Source organism: Salmo salar, chromosome 02 (genome assembly GCF_965601325.2).
Source record: "Salmo salar chromosome 02, fSalSal1, whole genome shotgun sequence".
In the NCBI taxonomy this organism is placed as follows: Eukaryota; Metazoa; Chordata; class Actinopteri; order Salmoniformes; family Salmonidae; genus Salmo; species Salmo salar.
Window position 1 is genome coordinate 24,870,442 of NC_138292.1, and position 18,562 is coordinate 24,889,003.

The 18,562-nt window shown below is 44.5% G+C and overlaps 1 protein-coding gene and 1 pseudogene across 2 annotated transcripts; both read right to left on the reverse strand.

Moving 5' to 3' along the window:
- On the reverse strand, positions 1 to 2,029 carry mrpl17 (ribosomal protein L17 mitochondrial-like protein). 2 transcript variants are annotated; one of them, NM_001279117.1, is made up of 3 exons: positions 1,646 to 1,973; positions 797 to 865; positions 1 to 629 (listed from the first exon to the last, which is right to left on the reverse strand). In NM_001279117.1, exons 1-3 carry the CDS (start codon positions 1,817 to 1,819, stop codon positions 369 to 371), a joined length of 504 nt encoding a protein of 167 aa, NP_001266046.1. In that variant the 5' UTR covers positions 1,820 to 1,973; the 3' UTR covers positions 1 to 368. The 2 variants fall into 2 exon arrangements, with proteins under 2 accessions (NP_001266046.1, XP_014010769.1); XM_014155294.2 differs by lacking the exon at positions 797 to 865 and having other exon boundaries at positions 1,646 to 2,029.
- A 2,775-nt stretch (positions 2,030 to 4,804) lies between these two features.
- On the reverse strand, positions 4,805 to 17,149 carry LOC106577421 (trypsin-2-like; annotated as a pseudogene).
- Positions 17,150 to 18,562: the final 1,413 nt, after the last annotated feature.

Here is an 18,562-nt window from a genome sequence, read left to right on the forward strand (position 1 = left end):
CATTGTCAAACAATCACATTTATTTTGACACAACATCCTCTTTCATGTTCAGTGGGGTCCACAGAAAGTCAAATACTGTGCCAGTCATCTAAAACAGTGTGATCCACCAAAATTGTTTGGGTGTTTTTCTTATTACACACAAAGTAACACAATGTTTCCAAACCAGGACCTAGTCAGAATCTGTGGACTATAAAAGTTTAGAGTACAACCCACCAGTGGGTCCCCTTCTTGGGAAATACAGTGGCTTATTCAGGAGGGAGCAACGTTCCAGAATCTTCATATACTGTAGAACAGACATGACATTCTAAATGTTTCACCGAACACACCCCTGATCTAACACATGTAATGTCAGTGTGTGGCTGGTTGCATCATGCCTCAACCTTGGCTGCTGCCTGCTGTGCCCGCTCCTCTCTGTAGCCTTTCAGGAGCTGGTTGATTAGTGTGAGTTCATTGTCTCGTTTGGCGGTCTGGAGAGGTGGGAACGGGTTGCCTTTATACTCCAGCACAGCCATAGCAGCCTTGTCCAGGTTCTCCCTGTTGGGAATGCGGGCCATCCGGGTGTAGGCTTTGGGCTGGGTCTCAAACCTGGGAGCCAGGACCTTGAAGAGCTTTGGGATCAGATCCTTTTCCTTAAACCACAGAGGAGAGAGCGACAGGATGATGACTGACTGAAAGAACTAGGAACACACTCATACTAATCTGGTAGATAATAGTACAACAAAGCTGGGGACATTGGGACAGTCTGGGTCTGAGAACAGTAAAATACTAACAAAGATCATAAAGAAAGAACATTTACTGTGAGCCAGAAGTTTGCCATTTTCATCGCTTTCTCATCAGTGTCTCCCTTCTTGGCATAGTCAATCAACTGCAAAACAACATCACACATTGGTCAACAACGTGACAAGCTGTCAAAAACTACAGTAGTCTACTAAACAGGGATGGTTGAAGAAGTAGCTGACTGAATACTCCATGGTTGTATTTGTTTGATTACAATGTATGGATTTCAGCAAAAAAAGGCACATAACTAGATAGGTACAAGATAAGCGTTTCATAATTTACTATTGACCTTGAGCGAATCAATGTAGTCAGAGCTGAATTTCTTCCAAGCCAGGACTCCGCTAAACTCAACTGGTGGAGTTCATCAGAAACTTCCTTCACCATGGGAGTTGAGTTTAGTGAACTGGTGGAGTAGCCCAAACTCCGGCAGATGACAAGAGTCTCTTCATCTTACCATCCAAAGGAAATCTATGTAGCCAGCTATACACTCATATCCCCCATGGACCGGGTTGCACATAAAATATTCTCCATTCAGGTTGCAAAGGAGTCGATTTCCTCCTTAACTCAATTTAATGGCGAGAAGGTGAAGGTAAAAAAAATAATACTTTCCTTATGAAACACCATTTTCTGCCATGTTCTGAATGTTGCCAATCGCGTTTAGCCAATCAGGTTGGAGCAGTCAAAAAAGGTTCCACCCCTGGTCTGATTGGCTGAAGGGGTATACACGTGTATAGCGGGCTGCATACATTCCTTTTGGACGGTAAGATGAAACGACTCAATATCGCCATCTGCCAGCCTTTGAATTACTATTGTTGAAGCTGCTGTGTTGAGCTGCATAAAAGGGTAACGTTACCATCCATGTCCTCACCTTTTCAGCATAGAATCGAACTTCGTCTGCTCTGCCTCGGGTGGTCTCTATCCTCTCGTGTCGAACGAGGCCGGTAAGAATGTTCCGAAGCATGTTTATTCGGGACTCTGGACCGAGACCCATTTTACGGGCCACCCGGCCATGGGATATCAACATCTGAATGGTGAGGCGCATCTTGTCGAGTTCAGACACCTACAAGAGGCTAGAAAGAAAAAAAGTAATCAAACCGGCCTTTAAAAATGTAAACCAATGTTTCTAACGAAAATTATATTCCGTTATTCTCGTGTAAATTAGGTTCATGTGCTCATTAATACATCCCCGAGGTCGCATAACGTGACAAATTTCGTTTGACAATTTTGACATTGCCGGTGCATCAGTAATCGCAGTCTGTGTGGGTGAATGGGGTTCCGTGAAAAATAGTTCCACTTTAGGATGGTTCCGCATCAAATGTATTCTATTTGTTTCTAGTTGTCATTATTAATGAATTGATTAATTAATATATATATTTTTTAAATGAGATATCAGCCCGTTCTATGTGCATAGAGATTTCAAAATGTAAAAAAAAAAAAGGTTAATTTCTGATTTGGAAATGTAATCGGAAATAAGTGTAAATATTTAAATTACATATTTCTCTACGATATATGACGACAAATAGCATAGATATGCAGTACCAGTCAAAAGTTTGGACACACCTACTCATCATTTTCTTTATTTTTTATTATTTTCTACATTGTAGAATAATAGTGAAGACATCAAAACTATGAAAAAACAAATGTGGAATCATGTAGTAACCCACATTATTTAAAACAAACCAAATCAAAATATATTTTAGATTCTTCAAAGTAGCCACCCTTTGCCTTGATGGCAGCTTTTCACACTCTTGGCATTCTCTCAACCAGCTTCACCTGGAATGCTTTTCCAACAGTCTTGAAGGAGTTCCTACATATGCTGAGCACTTGTTGGCTGCTTTTCCTTCACTCTGCGTTCCAACTCATCCCAAACCATCTCAATTGAGTTGAGGTCGGGTGATTGTGGAGGCCAGGTCATCTGATGCAGCACTGCATAACTTCCCTTCTTTGTTGATTAGCCCTTACACAGCCAGGAAGTGTGTTTTGGGTCATTGTCCTGTTGAAAAAGAAATGATAGTCCCACTAAGGGCAAACCAGATGGGATGGCGTATTGCTGCAGAATGCTGTAGTAGCCATGCTGGTTAAGTGTGCCTTGAATTCTAAATAAATCACTGACAGTGTCACCAGCAAAGCACCCCCACACCATCACACCTCCTCCTCCATGCTTCACGGTTGGAGCCATAAATGCGGAGATCATCCGTTCACCTACTCTGTGTCTCACAAAGACACACAGTTGGAACCAAAAACTCACATTTTGACTTATCAGACCAAAGGACAGATTTCCACTGGTCTAATGTCCATTGCTCGTGTTTCTTGTCCCAACCAAGTCTCTTCTTCTAATTGGTGTCCTTTAGTAGTGGTTTCTTTGCAGCAATTCGACCATGAAGGCCTGATTCATCCAGTCTCCTCTGAACAGTTGATGTTGAGATGTGTTTGTTACCTGAACTCTGTGAAGCATTTATTTGGGCTGCAATTTCTGAGGCTGGTAACTTATAATGAACTTATCCTCTGCAGAAAAGGTAACTCTGGGTCTTCTATCTTCTGTATACCACCCCTACCTTGTCACAACACAACTGTTTGACTGAAATACATTAAGAAGGAAAGAAATTCCACAAATTAACTTTTAACAAGGGACACCTGTTAATTCAAATGCATTCCAGGTGACTACTTAATGAAGCTGGTTGAGATAATGCCAAGAGCATGCAAAGCTGTCATCAAGGCAAAGGGTGGCTACTTTGAAGAATCTCAAATATAAAATATTTATATTTTTTTGCTTACTACATGATTCCATATGTGTTATTTCATAGTTTTGATGTCTTCACTATTATTCTACAATGTAGAAAATAGTAAAAATGAAGAAAAACTTTGGAATGAGTAGGTGTGTCCAAACTTTTGACTGGTACTGTATATATATATATATATAGATATATATATATAGATAGATAGATAGATATCATTTATTTATTTATTATTGTACTCCGAATGATCCCAAATGCATAGCCAAAATAGTATTCTAGACAGAATTGTCCAGATAGCATAGCCCTTCGGGCCACCATACTGGCTTTGCTTCTGGGTCCCTTGTGGCTACGGGTCTGGGACCATTCTGAAAATGCATCAATATCTCAGTCACTCTTAATCAGCAGTTTCTCACAGTAGAGGAGAGGGGGGTAAGTTGAGCCATTTTTTTCATTCAGCATCACTCCATCAAGGGAAATATTGTATTCTTTCTAACAAAGATATCTACATATATTTCAGGATGTTATAATCATTCAAAAGTGGTTCCTTGGCACAACTTACCCCAGGTATGGGGTAAGTTTAGCCGCAGGACAGGGTAAGTCAAGATGGCTACACATTTCTGGACTGAATGAAATATTACCAGTGCCGTTTTAAAAACAGAATTCAACACAATCAATTTTAAGCATTTTAAGCATCTTTTAACAAAGGCTTAACACCTAACAAACACTTTGTTATTTTTTTTTATACTTTTAACATAGGACAGGCCCTGTTGTTACCTCATATCCCAGCTATAATGCATTGCAAGCGTCATGAAACCTCTAATATAATAAATACATTTGACTTGGTGAAAATCCGTTTTTTGGACCTAACTTGCTTACCACTTTTTCCATGTGGTTTCTTACTTCACAGACTCAATGAAATTAAGGCCTCTTTCTAAATATTTGGTCAAATGATTAACGTTGTGTATGGTTTCCTAGAAACATGGGTGGCTCAACTTACCCCACTCTCCCCTAGTGTATGGCTTTCATATTTCCTGAAGTGAATTACAACCTTATAATAGATATTTATAGCCAAGCACCTCTTATTCATTAATATGCAGCAACGCATCAATACACAACTATAGAAACAAATCAATGTAATCAATAATGTTCCTTGTGGTATCTTGTATTGATACAAAACAAAGTGTTATGGTAGGGTACAATTTGCTGGTTTTTACTAATTTCTCTGGTGTTTACTAGTAATACTACTTGACACGAGAAGATAGAAATACCTTTACAAAGACTTCTAAGGAGAGTGAGAGTACAAACACAACAGAAAAAAAGTATTTAGTGTTAAATGCTTTATTTGTCATGGGAAAAAATGTGGATGTTGAACTGCACAGGATGCTGTAGAGTTGTAGGACCATGCTGGAGGACCGAAGCTAGGATCAGATTTAGTAGGTGGCCATGGTGCTTGTCAGCCAGTCATTGAAGATGCACACCTGAAGGAAGAGAAGGAGAAGGGAGACATCAGTGGACACAGGGCCAAGTCACTGTAGACCTGAGATAAAGTTGGTATTATTGAAGTTAGAAACATGTAGTTGTGACAGGGACGGGAAGCCTATATAGGGAAGCCTATATTCTTACCTTGGCATAGACACCGGAGTTACCGGGCTCGGCACAGCCATAACCTCAGGACACAACACCCTGCAACTCACCGTTGCACACCACGGGGCCACTGGAGTCACCTTGAGAGAGAGAGAGACAATGAGAGATTTCAGGCACTGTAGCTTGTTGCTATCGGCAGCTGTAAGGCTGGATGAAAAATAAAAGAATGGTTAGAAAGAAGGGTGAATGAAAGGCAGAACATGTAATTTATGGATCATTTACATTTTAACACTGGCAATGGTTACCAGACCAAGTATATTTTATAACGTAACCCCAAAATACATTAACATGGTGCCTTTATTGCTGTACTCACTAGAGCTCATGGTGTTGCCACGTCTAGAGACGGTACACATGGTGCCAGCAGGGGCACAGCTGGTGGGCAGAGCAACAGGCTGCACGTAGGTGTTGAGGGTGGCGGGTTTGCTCAGCTTGATCAGCATGATGTCATTGTTGATGTTGTAGGAGCTGTAGTTGGGGTGGGGGATGATGCGGGAAGAAGAGATGAACTACTCTTTACCCTCAGTCCTGGCAATGTTGTTCTTGCCCAGATGCACCTCCACGTGGCTTAGGGTGAAAGAGAAAGAGGGAAAGGAAAGTCTTTCGTCACTTGATGGTGTTCTGTGCTGAGCCTTGGGGTGCAGGTGACGTGAACTGCATGATATAATCTGGATGATAGGATGTTGTTAAGCCATGACAGACATGTAAAGTAAGTAAATAACCTTGTACAAGCCTTGGCGTGTGCGAGCCGGAACGGCTAATAGGAACAGGAGCCTATCTCCTGTTTCTGTAGCGCGAGGCAGCTTGATGTACCAGTACACATATTGAATGTATTCATTACATGGAAGTCTTATCTATAAGCACATAGGATACTTCATGTACAGGTATGTAGTTTACTCATGACATGTAGCAGTAAGCAGCAGACACAACCCAGTTCTCATTGACCAAGGAACCACCACAGAGGTGGTACCCAGAGTTCAGAGACACCAAGGTGGGGCTGGGAGTAGGCCTTGCACTCATTCCCTTCCACAATCTGGTCCTCCTCCGTGGCAACTGGAAACAGAGAGAACTCTCACAGTTAGCATTGACACATTGCCTCACCTTTCGAGATTATGAAAATCATGATCGTGACATTATAATGTAAAACTAAGATCATGATATTTGTTTGACATCTCTAAAGGACTGTAGATATTTTTGACAAGCAACAGGAAAGGTGTGACAAACTTGTCCCATGAGCTACTAAAAAGTGATCCTTCTAAGTAAAATATTCTAATACTGATAGCATACTGAATTGTATGGCAGTATGCATTCAAATGAATCACTGAAAACGGAGTTATTTGACACTGAATAGTGTTACCATCTCAAATAGCTGTGATAGAAAAATTACATACCTGGTTTGTTTGATATTAATAGTAAACTATTATATATTTAACTAAGAGTAAGACTGGCCTGCTAAGGCTGAGTTTTATGGTGTCCACTCTAGCTTCCTGCAGCTAGTCTGGGTGTCGAGGACATGGGCATTACTAGAGATAGCTTGAAGCTAAAAATTGATTGATGTCTCAGTGATAAAAAAAAAAACTGCCACATTCCAGTCTATCATAGTTGTGCATGTGAGACATATGTCTCCGGTCTAACTGGGCCTGCATTCTATAGATGAGATAGAGATAGATTGAAGGAATAAAACAAACATCTCAGTGTTTGTTCTCATCCTTGCATCTGGGAAACTTAACCTGAAGGAGTAGAATACCCCCCCCCCCCCCCCCCCCCCCCCCTGTGCAGATAAACGACAGGATGAAGCCAGGGTGGGTTATGGTGCCCAATCTGCATGGTTGAAGAGCAGTTTTAGGTTTGGTATATAAAGACCCGGTATTCTCTGTCAAGACGGTCAAGACTGTTGGATTGACGGCTTCGTTATTGCAATAATTAATCAATATTAAAACAATATGATTGTTTGAAGAAATGACCAAGTCTCTCTCAGTACTGAATTTCCACGACATAGCCTATACTCACAAGCGGCTCCAATGAGCAGAACGAAGACCAGAAAAATCATGGTTGCTGTATGATCCTGTCAATGAGTGAGGTTTACCTGCACCTCTGCATTATATATAAATTCAGAAGTGCTGCCTCAGTTCCAGGGCAACATCATTGGCTCTTGACTGACCAATCAGCCATAGGACGATACTGTAAGATTATGCGATTCCTTATCAGTTAGGCTTTCCATACATTTTTGGGGGCAGGAGAGACATGTAGTTAAGGCTGGGGTTAGAGTTGGAGTTAGGGATGGGGTTGAGTCAGGTGTTGAACATAAGGCAAAGGTCATAACAGTCTCACCAATGAGTTAATAGCAAATATTAGAATGAGTTTAGAATACTGTCGTTTTTGGATATCCTTGCCCGGCTGTGGCCCAATTCTACCAATGATTAAATGGGTTTTTGTTAGATGTTTACTAATGAACTTGGGACTTGGCGACCCTCTGTAAGATGTACCTTGCTGCCCGACAGGAATTCTGAAAGGTTTGGCATGTAGCCACAGCAGCAGCATGAAGTCAACACGGCATGCATACCTGTAGAAGAGGAATCTGTAATATAGGAACCTGTCCTGTTCTTTGTTGGTTTGTTTTTTAAAACTGGTCAGCCAGTCGTTGAAGATGCACACCTGGAGGGAGAGAAGGAGAAGAGAGACATTAGTGGATACACTTAAAGGGAGGTGTCACGTCCTGACCATATACTTAGGTTTTTTTGTATTATATTTGGTGCGTATTGGTCATCGAGTGATTTCGACATATCTTCCGATGAGGGAGAATACGAGGAACGCGACAGAATTACCCACCGACAACGGACCAAGCAGCAGAGGAAGGAGCAGCACAAGGAGAGGCACCAGGAGAAAGGCTATCTGGAGTCATGGACTTGGGAGGAAATCCTGGACGGGAAAGGACCATGGACTCAAGCTGGGGATTATCGCCGCCCACAGTGGGAGATCGAGGCGGCGAGAGCTGAGAGGCGCTGGTATGAGGAGAGGGAGCGCAACGGACACGGGAGGCAGCCCCACAATTTTTTTTTGGGGGGGCACACGGGGAGATTGGCGGAGTCAGGTGGTAGACCTAAGCCAACTCCCCGTGCTTACCGGAAGCAGCGTGGTACTGGTAAGACACCGTGTTATGCTGTGGAGCGCACGGTGTCCCCAGTGCACGTTCAAAGCCCGGTGCGCTACATACCAGCCCCCCCGCAAGTGCCATGCGAGTGCAGGCATCGAGCCAGGGCGGATGGTGCCAGCTCAGCGCGTCTGGTCTCCAGTGCGCCTCCTCGGTCCAGGTTATCCTGCGCCGGCGTTGCGCACTGTGTCTCCAGAGCGCTGGGAGGGTCCAGTTCGCCCAATGCCTGCTCTCCGCCCGTGCCGGGCCAAAGTGGGCATTCAGCCTGGAGTGTGGGTAAAGAGTGTCCGTACCAGAACTCCAGTGCTCCCCCACAGCCCGGTTTATCCTGTGCCTCCTCCTCGGACCAGGCCTCCAGTGGGTCTCCCCATCCTGGTTCATCCTGTGCCACCTCCCAGGACCAGGCCTTCAGTGGGTCTCCCCATCCTGGTTCATCCTGTGCCACCTCCCAGGACCAGGCCTCCAGTGGGTCTCCCCATCCTGGTCCGTCCTGTGCCACCTCCTCGGACCAGGCCTCCAGTGGGTCTCCCCATCCTGGTTCATCCTGTGCCACCTCCCAGGACCAGGCCTTCAGTGGGTCTCCCCAGCCTGGTGAGTCCTGTGCCACCTCCCAGGACCAGGCCTTCAGTGGGTCTCCCCATCCTGGTTCATCCTGTGCCACCTCCCAGGACCAGGCCTCCAGTGGGTCTCCCCATCCTGGTCCGTCCTGTGCCACCTCCTCGGACCAGGCCTCCAGTGGGTCTCCCCATCCTGGTTCATCCTGTGCCACCTCCCAGGACCAGGCCTTCAGTGGGTCTCCCCAGCCTGGTGAGTCCTGTGCCTGTGCCCAGGGCCAGGCATCCATCATGTCTCCCCAGCCTGGTGAATCCTGGGTCAGGGCCGTCGGAGGATCCGACACCGGGGTGCGGCCCAGAGGATCCGACACCGGGGTGCGGACCAGAGTATCCGACAACCTCTTGCGACCCGGGACTGAGGGGAGCTGCCTGTGACCCAGAACCGGGTGAGTCTGGTCACAATTCTAAAATAAAGTTGATTAACTATGACTGTGATGATTCTGCCTACAACCCAGAACCGAAGGAGTCTGCTTACAGCCTGGGACCGACGGAGTCGGCCCACGAACCAGAACCAAAGAAGTCTGCCTACTGTCCTAAGCCCAACAGGTCTGTCTACGGTCTGTTGGACAGTAGGCCAGAACCGGAGCCACCTCCAATAGAGGTGGGTTGGGGAGGGGGGGTGTAGCACTGTGCCGTCGTTGACGGCAGCCACCCTCCCTTCCCTCCCTTTAGTTAGGAGGTTAATTGTGTGTTGTTTTTTTTATTTTTTTTTTATTTTTTTCTGTTGGTTTTGTGCATTCAGTGTATGCACCTTTAGGGGGGGGTAATGTCACGTCCTGACCATATACTTAGGTTTTTTTGTATTATATTTGGTCAGGACGTGGCAGTTATGTTTGGTTATGGTATAGTGGGGTTGTGAGTGTTGGGGTAGGTTCTAGGTTAGGTATTTCTATGTGGAGTTTAGTGAGTGTATGTTTGTTTGGTTAATTGGGGTTGGGACTCTCAGTTGAAGGCAGGTGTTGTCTATCTGCCTTTGATTGAGAGTCCCATATAGTGGGGTGTGTTTGTGTTTGATTTTTGTGGGTAATTGTAATTTTGCACTGTGTTTCGTTTCACCTGTGAAACTGTCACCTTTCTCCTCTGAGTGTTTATTTTGTTTTGTCGTTTCCATCTAAAATAAAGATGATGTGGAACAGTCAACCTGCTGCGTATTGGTCATCGAGTGATTTCGACATATCTTCCGATGAGGGAGAATACGAGGAACGTGACAGGAGGTAATAGATTAGACTAGACTAGATGGCGCCGGAGAGGATGGCTGCCGTTTTATTGGCTCTTAATGTCCTATTTTGTTTGTTTTTTTTGCATTGTTTGTAACTTGTTTTGTACATAATGTTGCTGCTACCGTCTCTTATGACCGAAAAGAGCTTCTGGACATCAGAACAGCGATTATTCACCTCGATTGGACAAATCATTTTTCTTTAATGAGTCGGACGGAAGGATATACTCCAAACACACGAACAGGCCCTCATCCCCGTCATTCGATGGAGAAAGAAACTGCGATTTCACGGAAAGATATCGGGGTGTCTTATGAGGATCATGCGACCAGTGGCTAATCTGCCTTTACCATCCGTACTGTTAGCCAACGTTCAATCACTGGAAAATAAATGGGATGAACTGAAAGCATGTATATCCTACCAACGGGACATTTAAAAACTGTACTATCTTATGTTACACAGAGTCGTGGCTGAACAACGACATACATTTATTTTTATTTCACCTTTAATTAACCAGGTAGGCCAGTCATTTACAACTGCGACCTGGCCAAGATAAAGCATGCAGTGCTACAAAAACAACAACACAGAGTTACACATAAACAAACGTACAGTCAATAACACAAAAGATTTTTTTTTTTGAAAGATCTATGTACAGTGTGTGAAATGTAGAAGAGTAGGGAGGTAGGAAATAAATTGGCCATAGAGGCGAAAATAATAACAATGTAGCATTAATACTGGAGTGATATATGTGCAGATGATGATGTGCAAGTAGAGATACCGGGGTGCAAAAGAGCAAGAGGGTAAGTAATAATATGGGGATGAGGTAGTCGGGTGTGCTATTTACAGATTGGTTGTGTACAGGTACAGTGATCGGTAAGCTGATCAGACAGCTGATGCTTAAAGTTAGAGAGGGAGATATAAGACTCCAGCTTCAGAGATTTTTGCAATTCGTTCCAGTCATTGGCAGCAGAGAACTGGAAGGAGAGGCGGCCAAAGGAAGTGTTGGCTTTGGGGATGACTAGTGCAATATACCTGCTGGAGTGCGTGCTACGGGTGGGTGTTGCTATGGTGACCAATGAGCTGAGATAAGGCGGGGCTTTACCTAGCATAGACGTATAGATGACCTGGAGCCAGTGGGTTTGGCGACGGATATGTAGTGAGGGCCAGCCAGCGAGAGCATAGAGGTCGCGGTGGTGGGAGGTATATGGGGCTTTGGTGATAAAACGGATGGCACTGTGATAGACTACATCCAGTTTGCTGAGTAGAGTGTTGGGGGCTATTTTGTAAATGACATCGCCAAAGTCAAGGATCGGTAGGATAGTCAGTTTTACGAGGGTATGTTTGGCGGCATGAGGGAAGGAGGCTTTGTTGCGAAATAGGAAGCCGATTCTAGATTGATAACATACAGCTGGCGGGTTATAAACTCTATCGACAGGATAGAATAGCAGCCTCTGGTAAGACACGGGGTGGGGGCCCGTGTCTTGGTGCACGATATCTAAGGAAGTCTAGAGGTTTTGCTCGCCTGAGGTAGAGTATCTCATGGTAAGCTGTAGACCATACTATCTACCTAGAGAGTTTTCATCTGTATTTTTCATAGCTGTCTACATACTACCACAGACTGATGCTGGCACTAAAACCGCACTCAGTCAGCTGTATACTGCCATAAGCAAACAGAAACACGCTCATCCAGATGCGGTGCTCCTAGTGTCCGGGGACTTTAATGCAGGGAAACTTAAGTCAGTTTTACCTAATTTCTATCAGCATGTTAAATGTGCAACCAGAGGGAAAACAACTCTAGACCACCTTTACTGCACACACGGGGGGGCACACATGGTGCCAGCTGGTGGGCAGAGCAACAGGCTGCACGTAGGTGTTGAGGGTGATGGGTTTGCTCAGCTTGATCAGCATGATGTCATTGGAGTATTTCTCCTGTCTTATCCGGTGTCCTGTGTGAATTTAAGTATGCTCTCTCTAATTCTCTCTTTCTTTCTCTCTTTCTTTCTTTCTCTCTCTCGGAGGACCTGAGCCCTAGGACCATGCCTCAGGACTACCTGACATGATGACTCCTTGCTGTCCCCAGTCCACCTGGCTGTGCTGCTGCTCCAGTTTCAACTGTTCTGCCTGCGGCTATGGAACCCTGACCTGTTCACCGGACGTGCTACCTGTCCTAGACCTGCTGTTTTCAACTATCTAGAAACAGCAGGAGCGGTAGAGATACTCTCATTGATCAGCTATGAAATGCCAACTGACATTTACTCTTGAGGTGCTGACTTGTTGCACCCTCGACAACTGTGATTATTATTATTTGACCATGCTGGTCATTTAAGAACATTTGAAAATCTTGGCCATGTTCTGTTATAATCTCCACCCGACACAGCCAGAAGAGGACTGGCCACCCCTCATAGCCTGGTTCCTCTCTAGGTTTCTTCCTAGGTTTTGGCTTTTCTAGGGAGTTTTTCCTAGCCACCGTGCTTCTACACCTGCATTGCTTGCTGTTTGGGGTTTTAGGCTGGGTTTCTGTACAGCACTTTGAGATATCAGCTGATGTAAGAAGGGATATATAAATACATTTGATTAAATTTGATTTGATTGTCGATGTAGTAGGAGCTGTAGTTGGGGTGACGGATCACGCGGGATGAAGAGATGAACTGCTCGTTACCCTCAGTCACCTGGATGTTGTGCTCGCCCAGACAGACCTGCACATGAGAAGATCAGAAGATTCTAGGAACACTCCTGAGTGGTGCAGCAGTCTAAGGCACTGCATCTCAGTGCTAGAGCCGTCACTACAGATCCTGGTTCGATCCCGGGCTGTATCACAACCAACAATTGACCCAGCGTTGTTCGGGTTAGGGGAGGGTTTGCTGGAGTAGGCCGGTCATTGTAAAATAAGAATTTGTCCTTAACTGACTTGCATAGTTAAATAAAGATTAAATAAAATAAATAAATGCGAGAGAGAGAGGTCCAATTAATTAACTTAGTTTTAGAGTTTGTATTTAACTATGTCCTTTAGTTTAACCAAGGTTAGATTGTCACTAACCATGTTTCCATCCAAACATTATTTTGCAAGTAAAGTACCAGTCGGATAAGAAAACTCACAACAGGTCTGATGGAAATATAGCAGCCAGCCTAACTACTCACTGGACTCCTATGATCACTCGGCTACGCAAGCCTCTCCCTAATGTCAATATGCCTTGTCCATTGCTGTTCTGGTTAGTGATTATTGTCTTATTTCACTGTAGAGCCTCTAGCCCTGCTCAATATGCCTTAGCCAACCCTTTAGTTCCACTACCCACAAATGCGGTGACATCAAATGGTTTAAATGTTTCTAGAGACAATATCTTTATCTTTCATCGCAAAATGCCTAAGTTTACCTCCAATGTATTCACATCCTACCATACCTTTGTCTGTACATTATGCCTTGAATCTATTCTATCGCACCCAGAAACCTGCTTCTTTTACACTGTGTTCCGAACTTACAAGACGACCAGTTCTTATAGCCTTTAGCCGTACCCTTAGCCTACTCCTCCTCTGTTCCTCTGGTGATGTATGTTAACATTAGAAGCCTCCTCCCTAAGTTTGTTTTATTCACTGCTTTAGCACACTCTGCCAACCCGGATGTCCTAGCCGTGTCTGAATCCTGGCTTAGGAAGACCACCAAAAACCCTGAAATGTCCATCCCTAACTATAACATTTTCCGACAAGATAGAACTGCCAAAGGGGGCGGAGTTGCAATCTACTGCAGAGATAGCCTGCAGAGTTCTGTCTTACTATCCAGGTCTGTACCCAAACAATTCGAGCTTCTACTTTTAAAATCCACCTTTCCAGAAACAAGTCTCTCACCGTTGCTGCTTGCTCTAGACCACCCTCTGCCCCCAGCTGTGCCCTGGACACCATATGTGAATTGATTGCCCCCAATCCACCTTTCCAGAAGCAAGTCTCTCACCGTTGCTGCTTGCTATAGACCACCCTCTGCCCCCAGCTTTGCCCTGGACACCATATGTGAATTGATTGCCCCCCATCTATCTTCAGAGCTCGTGCTGCTAGGTGACCTAAACCTTGACATGCTTAACACCCCAGCCATCCTACAATCTAAGCTTGATGCCCTCAATCTCACACAAATTATCAATGAACCTACCAGGTACAACCCCAAATCCGTAAACACGGGCACCCTCATAGATATCATCTTAATGAACTTGCCCTCCAAATACACCTCTGCTGTTTTCAACCAAGATCTCAGCGATCACTGCCTCATTGCCTGCATCCGTAATGGGTCTGCGGTCAAACGACCACCCCTCATCACTGTCAAACGCTCCCTAAAACACTTCAGTGAGCTTTCTAATCGACCTGGCCCTGGTATCCTGGAAGGATATTGACCTCATCCCGTCAGTAGAGGATAGCCTGGTTATTTGTTTAAAGTGCCTTCCTCACCATCTTAAATAAGCATTCCCCATTCAAAAAATGTAGAACCAGGAACAGATATAGCCCTTGGTTCACTCAGACCTGACTGCTCTTGACCAGCACAAAAACATCCTGTGGCGATGCATTCAATAGTCCCCGTGATATGCAACTTTTCAGGGAAGTTAGGAACCAATACAGACAGGCAGTTAGGAAACAGAAACTCAAAAAAGTTCAGGGACACTGTAAAGTCCATGGAAAATAAGAGCACCTCCTCCCAGCTGCCCACTGCACTGAGGCTAGGAAACATTGTCACCACCGATAAATCCACTATAATTGAGAATTTCAATAAGCATTTTTCTATGGCTGGCCATGCTTTCCACCTGGCTACCTCCACCCCGGTCAACTGCCCTGCACGCCGCACAGCAACTCGCCCAAGCCTCCCCCATTTCTCCTTCACCCAAATACAGATATCTGATGTTCTGAAAGAGCTGCAAAATCTGGACCCCTACAAATCAGCCGGGCTAGACAATCTGGACCCTCTCTTTCTAAAATGATCTGCCGAAATTGTTGCAACCCCTATTACTAGCCTGTTCAACCTCTCTTATGTATCGTCTGAGATTCCCAAAGATTGGAAAGCTGCCGTGATCATCCCCCTCTTCAAAGGATGAGACACTCTAGACCCAAACTGCTACAGACCTATATATATTCTACCCTGCCTTTCTAAGGTCTTCGAAAGCCAAGTTAACAAACAGATTACCGACCATTTCGAATCCCACCGTAACTTCTCCGCTATGCAATCTGGTTTCAGAGCTGGTCATGGGTGCACCTCAGCCACGCTCTAGGTCCTAATCGATATCATAACCGCCATCGATAAGAGACATTACTGTGCAGCCGTATTCATCGACCTGGCCAAGGCTTTCAACTCTGTCAATCACCACATTCTTATTGGTAGACTCAACAGCCCTGGTTTCTCAAATGACTGCCTCGCCTGGTTCACCAACTACTTCTCTGATAGAGTTCAGTGTGTCAAATCGGAGGGCCTGTTGTCCGGACCTCTGGCAGTCTCTATGGGGGTGCCACAGGGTTAAATTCTCGGGCCGACTCTCTTCTCTGTATACATCCAATGATGTCGCTCTTGCTGTTGGTGATTCTCTGATCCACCTCTACTCAGACGACGCCATTCTGTATCCTTCTGGCCCTTCTTTGGACAGTGTGTTAACAAACCTCCAGATGAGCTTCAATGCCATACAACTCACCTTCCGTGAGTTCCAACTGCTCTTAAATGCAAGTAAAACTAAATGCATGCTCTTCAACCGATCACTGCCCGCATCCACCTTCCTGACTACCATCACTACTCTGGACGGTTCTGACTTAGAATATGTGGACAATTAAAAATACCTAGGTGTCTGGCTAGACTGTAAACTCTCCTTCCAGACTCACATTAAGCATCTCCAATCCAAAATGAAATCTAGAATTGGCTTCCTATTTCGCAACAAAGCATCCTTCAGTCATGCTGCCAAACATACCCTCGTAAAACTAACCATCCTACTGATCCTCGACTTCGGCGATGTCATCTACAAAATAGCCTCCAACACTCTACTCAACAAATTGGATGCATTCTATCACAGTGCCATCCGTTTTGTCACCAAAGCCCCATATACTACACACCACTGCAACTTGTACGCTCTCGTTGACTGGCCCTTGCTTCATACTCGTCGCCAAATCCACTGGTTCCAGGTCATCTACAAGTGTTTGCTAGGTAAAGCCCCGCCCTTATCTCAGCTCACTGGTCACCATAGCAGCACTCACCTGTAGCACACACTCCAGCAGGTATATCTCATTGGTCACCCCCAAAGCCAATTCCTCCTTTGGCCGCCTTTCCTTCCAGTTCTCTGCTGCCAATGACTGGAACGAACTGCAAACATCACTGAAGCTGGAGACTCATATCTCCCTCACTATCTTTAAGCACCAGCTGTCAGAGCAGCTCACAGATCACTGCACCTGTACATAGCCCATCTGTAAATAGCCCATCCAACTACCTCAACCCCATACTGTATTTATTTATTTATCTTGCTCCTTTGCACCCCAGTATCTCTAATTGCACATTCATCTTCTGCACATCTGCCATTCCAGTGTTTAATTGGTATATTGTAATTACTTCGCCACCATGGCCTATTTATTACCTTTACCTCCCTTGTCCTACCTCATTTGCACACACTGTATATAGACTTTATCTACTGTATTATTGACTGCATGTTTGTTTTTTCCATGTGTAACTCTGTGTTGTTGTATGTTTCGAACTGCTTTGCTTTATCTTGGCCAGGTCGCAGTTGTAAATGGGAATTTGTTCTCAACTAGCCTACCTGGTTAAATAAAGGTGAAATAAATAAAATAGGTTAACTTTCCTAGATGTTGACAGAACAAAATACGCTAGACACAATATATTGGAAGTAGTTCACATGATACTTAGACTTGTAGCAGTGATCAGCAGACACCACCATGTGCTGGAGATCAGGGAGCCACCACAGAAGTGGTAGCCAGACTGCAGAGACACCTGATGGTGCTGGGAGTAGGGCTTGCCTTGCACTCATACCCTTCGACGATCTTGTCGTCCTCCATGGCAACTGGAAATCGAGAGCAGGCACATTCTTAGCTATATTTCCTCACCTTTTGAGATTATTAAAAAAAGCATAGCACTATGATAAAAGTGGAATAAAAGTTCTTAATAACGTAAAATAAACACATTTGTGATGTTAGTGTCATAACACATTCCTCTATGATCATTTTTACGCTGCTCAATTGACCAGAGCAAAGACCAGAGAAATCATGGTTGCTGTGTCATCCTGTCGATGAAAGGGGTTAATCTGCACCCCTGGTTTATGTACCGCCCAGTTTCATGGACTTTTTGATTTGTCAAGAGAAAGCTAATCAGATTTAAAAGGTTCTCTGGACAGCAAATAATACAGCAGGTCAAGCTGTAAAATGTCAGAAAGTTGTGCATCCTCACCACTCACTGGTGATGGTTAAGATATGGGAAGGGTCAACTCAACTGATCCTACCTCTGTGTCCAAGGCCAACGTCTATGTGAATGAGACTCAAACCTGTCAAATCACCTCGCAAAACGTAGGCCTACCTTTTCATTAAGTATTGGTCAACGTTGTCTTATTAAGCCCAGTATGGTGTTTATTGATTGAGTTAATTCCAGATTTAGGACTGGATTCAATCCGTATTGTGGAAGTATCATTCAAGGTCAGCATTAATATGTGAAGGTCATTTCAGATTGAGCTGACATATGCGGTGTTTACTGTGAATGCAGTCTCTGCGAACAGGGGAAAATGCCTTTAAATTTCAATCGAGTTATAACGCGGACCTTCTGCGAACATCTGCGATACGGATTAAATCCTACCCTTCATTTCTACCAGAAGACAGTGATACAGTACATTAAAACTGCCAGTTTGAGATGGACAGTATTCTCTGCAGTTCAAACTGTATCTTGACCTCAACATGGCTGCAACACAGCTGTGTAGTTCACACACACAATCTACCCAAGGCTTACCATCATTTTGTAGATTAGATTTTTATTTAGTCACATGCACAGGGTCGCAGATGTCGTTGCAGTGTACAGTGAAGTGCTTAAGCTCCGAGCTCCAACAGTGCAGGTGTGAATGAAACAATAAAATAAAAATGATATATACATTTACAACTGTGACAATGATAAAAATGAAATGTCCATAGAGGGAGCAGCGGGGGTGGGGTTGGCAGTCTGTTAGTTTTAGCTATGATGGTTGGTGCCGTTTAAGTTGAGGGAGGACGACCCTTTTTTTATGAGCATGGTCTTGTTCACAAAGCTAAAATAGGCCTTGTGAGCTGTCAAGTTGTGTTTGTCAACTTCTCCAAGAGAATTCCAATGTGTGAACCACACAGCTGCGTTCCAATCATGTTGAGGTCAACATACAGTCTGCAGAGAATACTGCCCATCTCAAAATGGAAGTTGTAGTGTACTGTACATGTATCACTGTAAGAAATTAAATC

Coding starts and splice junctions, on each gene's coding strand:
- mrpl17 (NM_001279117.1), bottom strand. CDS start 1,819: ATGCGCCTCACCATTCAGATGTTGATATCCCATGGCCGGGTGGCCCGT. Junction 866..1,645: donor TTCGATTCTATGCTGAAAAG/GTGAGGACATGG, acceptor GTTGTTTTGCAG/TTGATTGACTATGCCAAGAA. Junction 630..796: donor TGGCAAACTTCTGGCTCACA/GTAAATGTTCTT, acceptor CTGTGGTTTAAG/GAAAAGGATCTGATCCCAAA.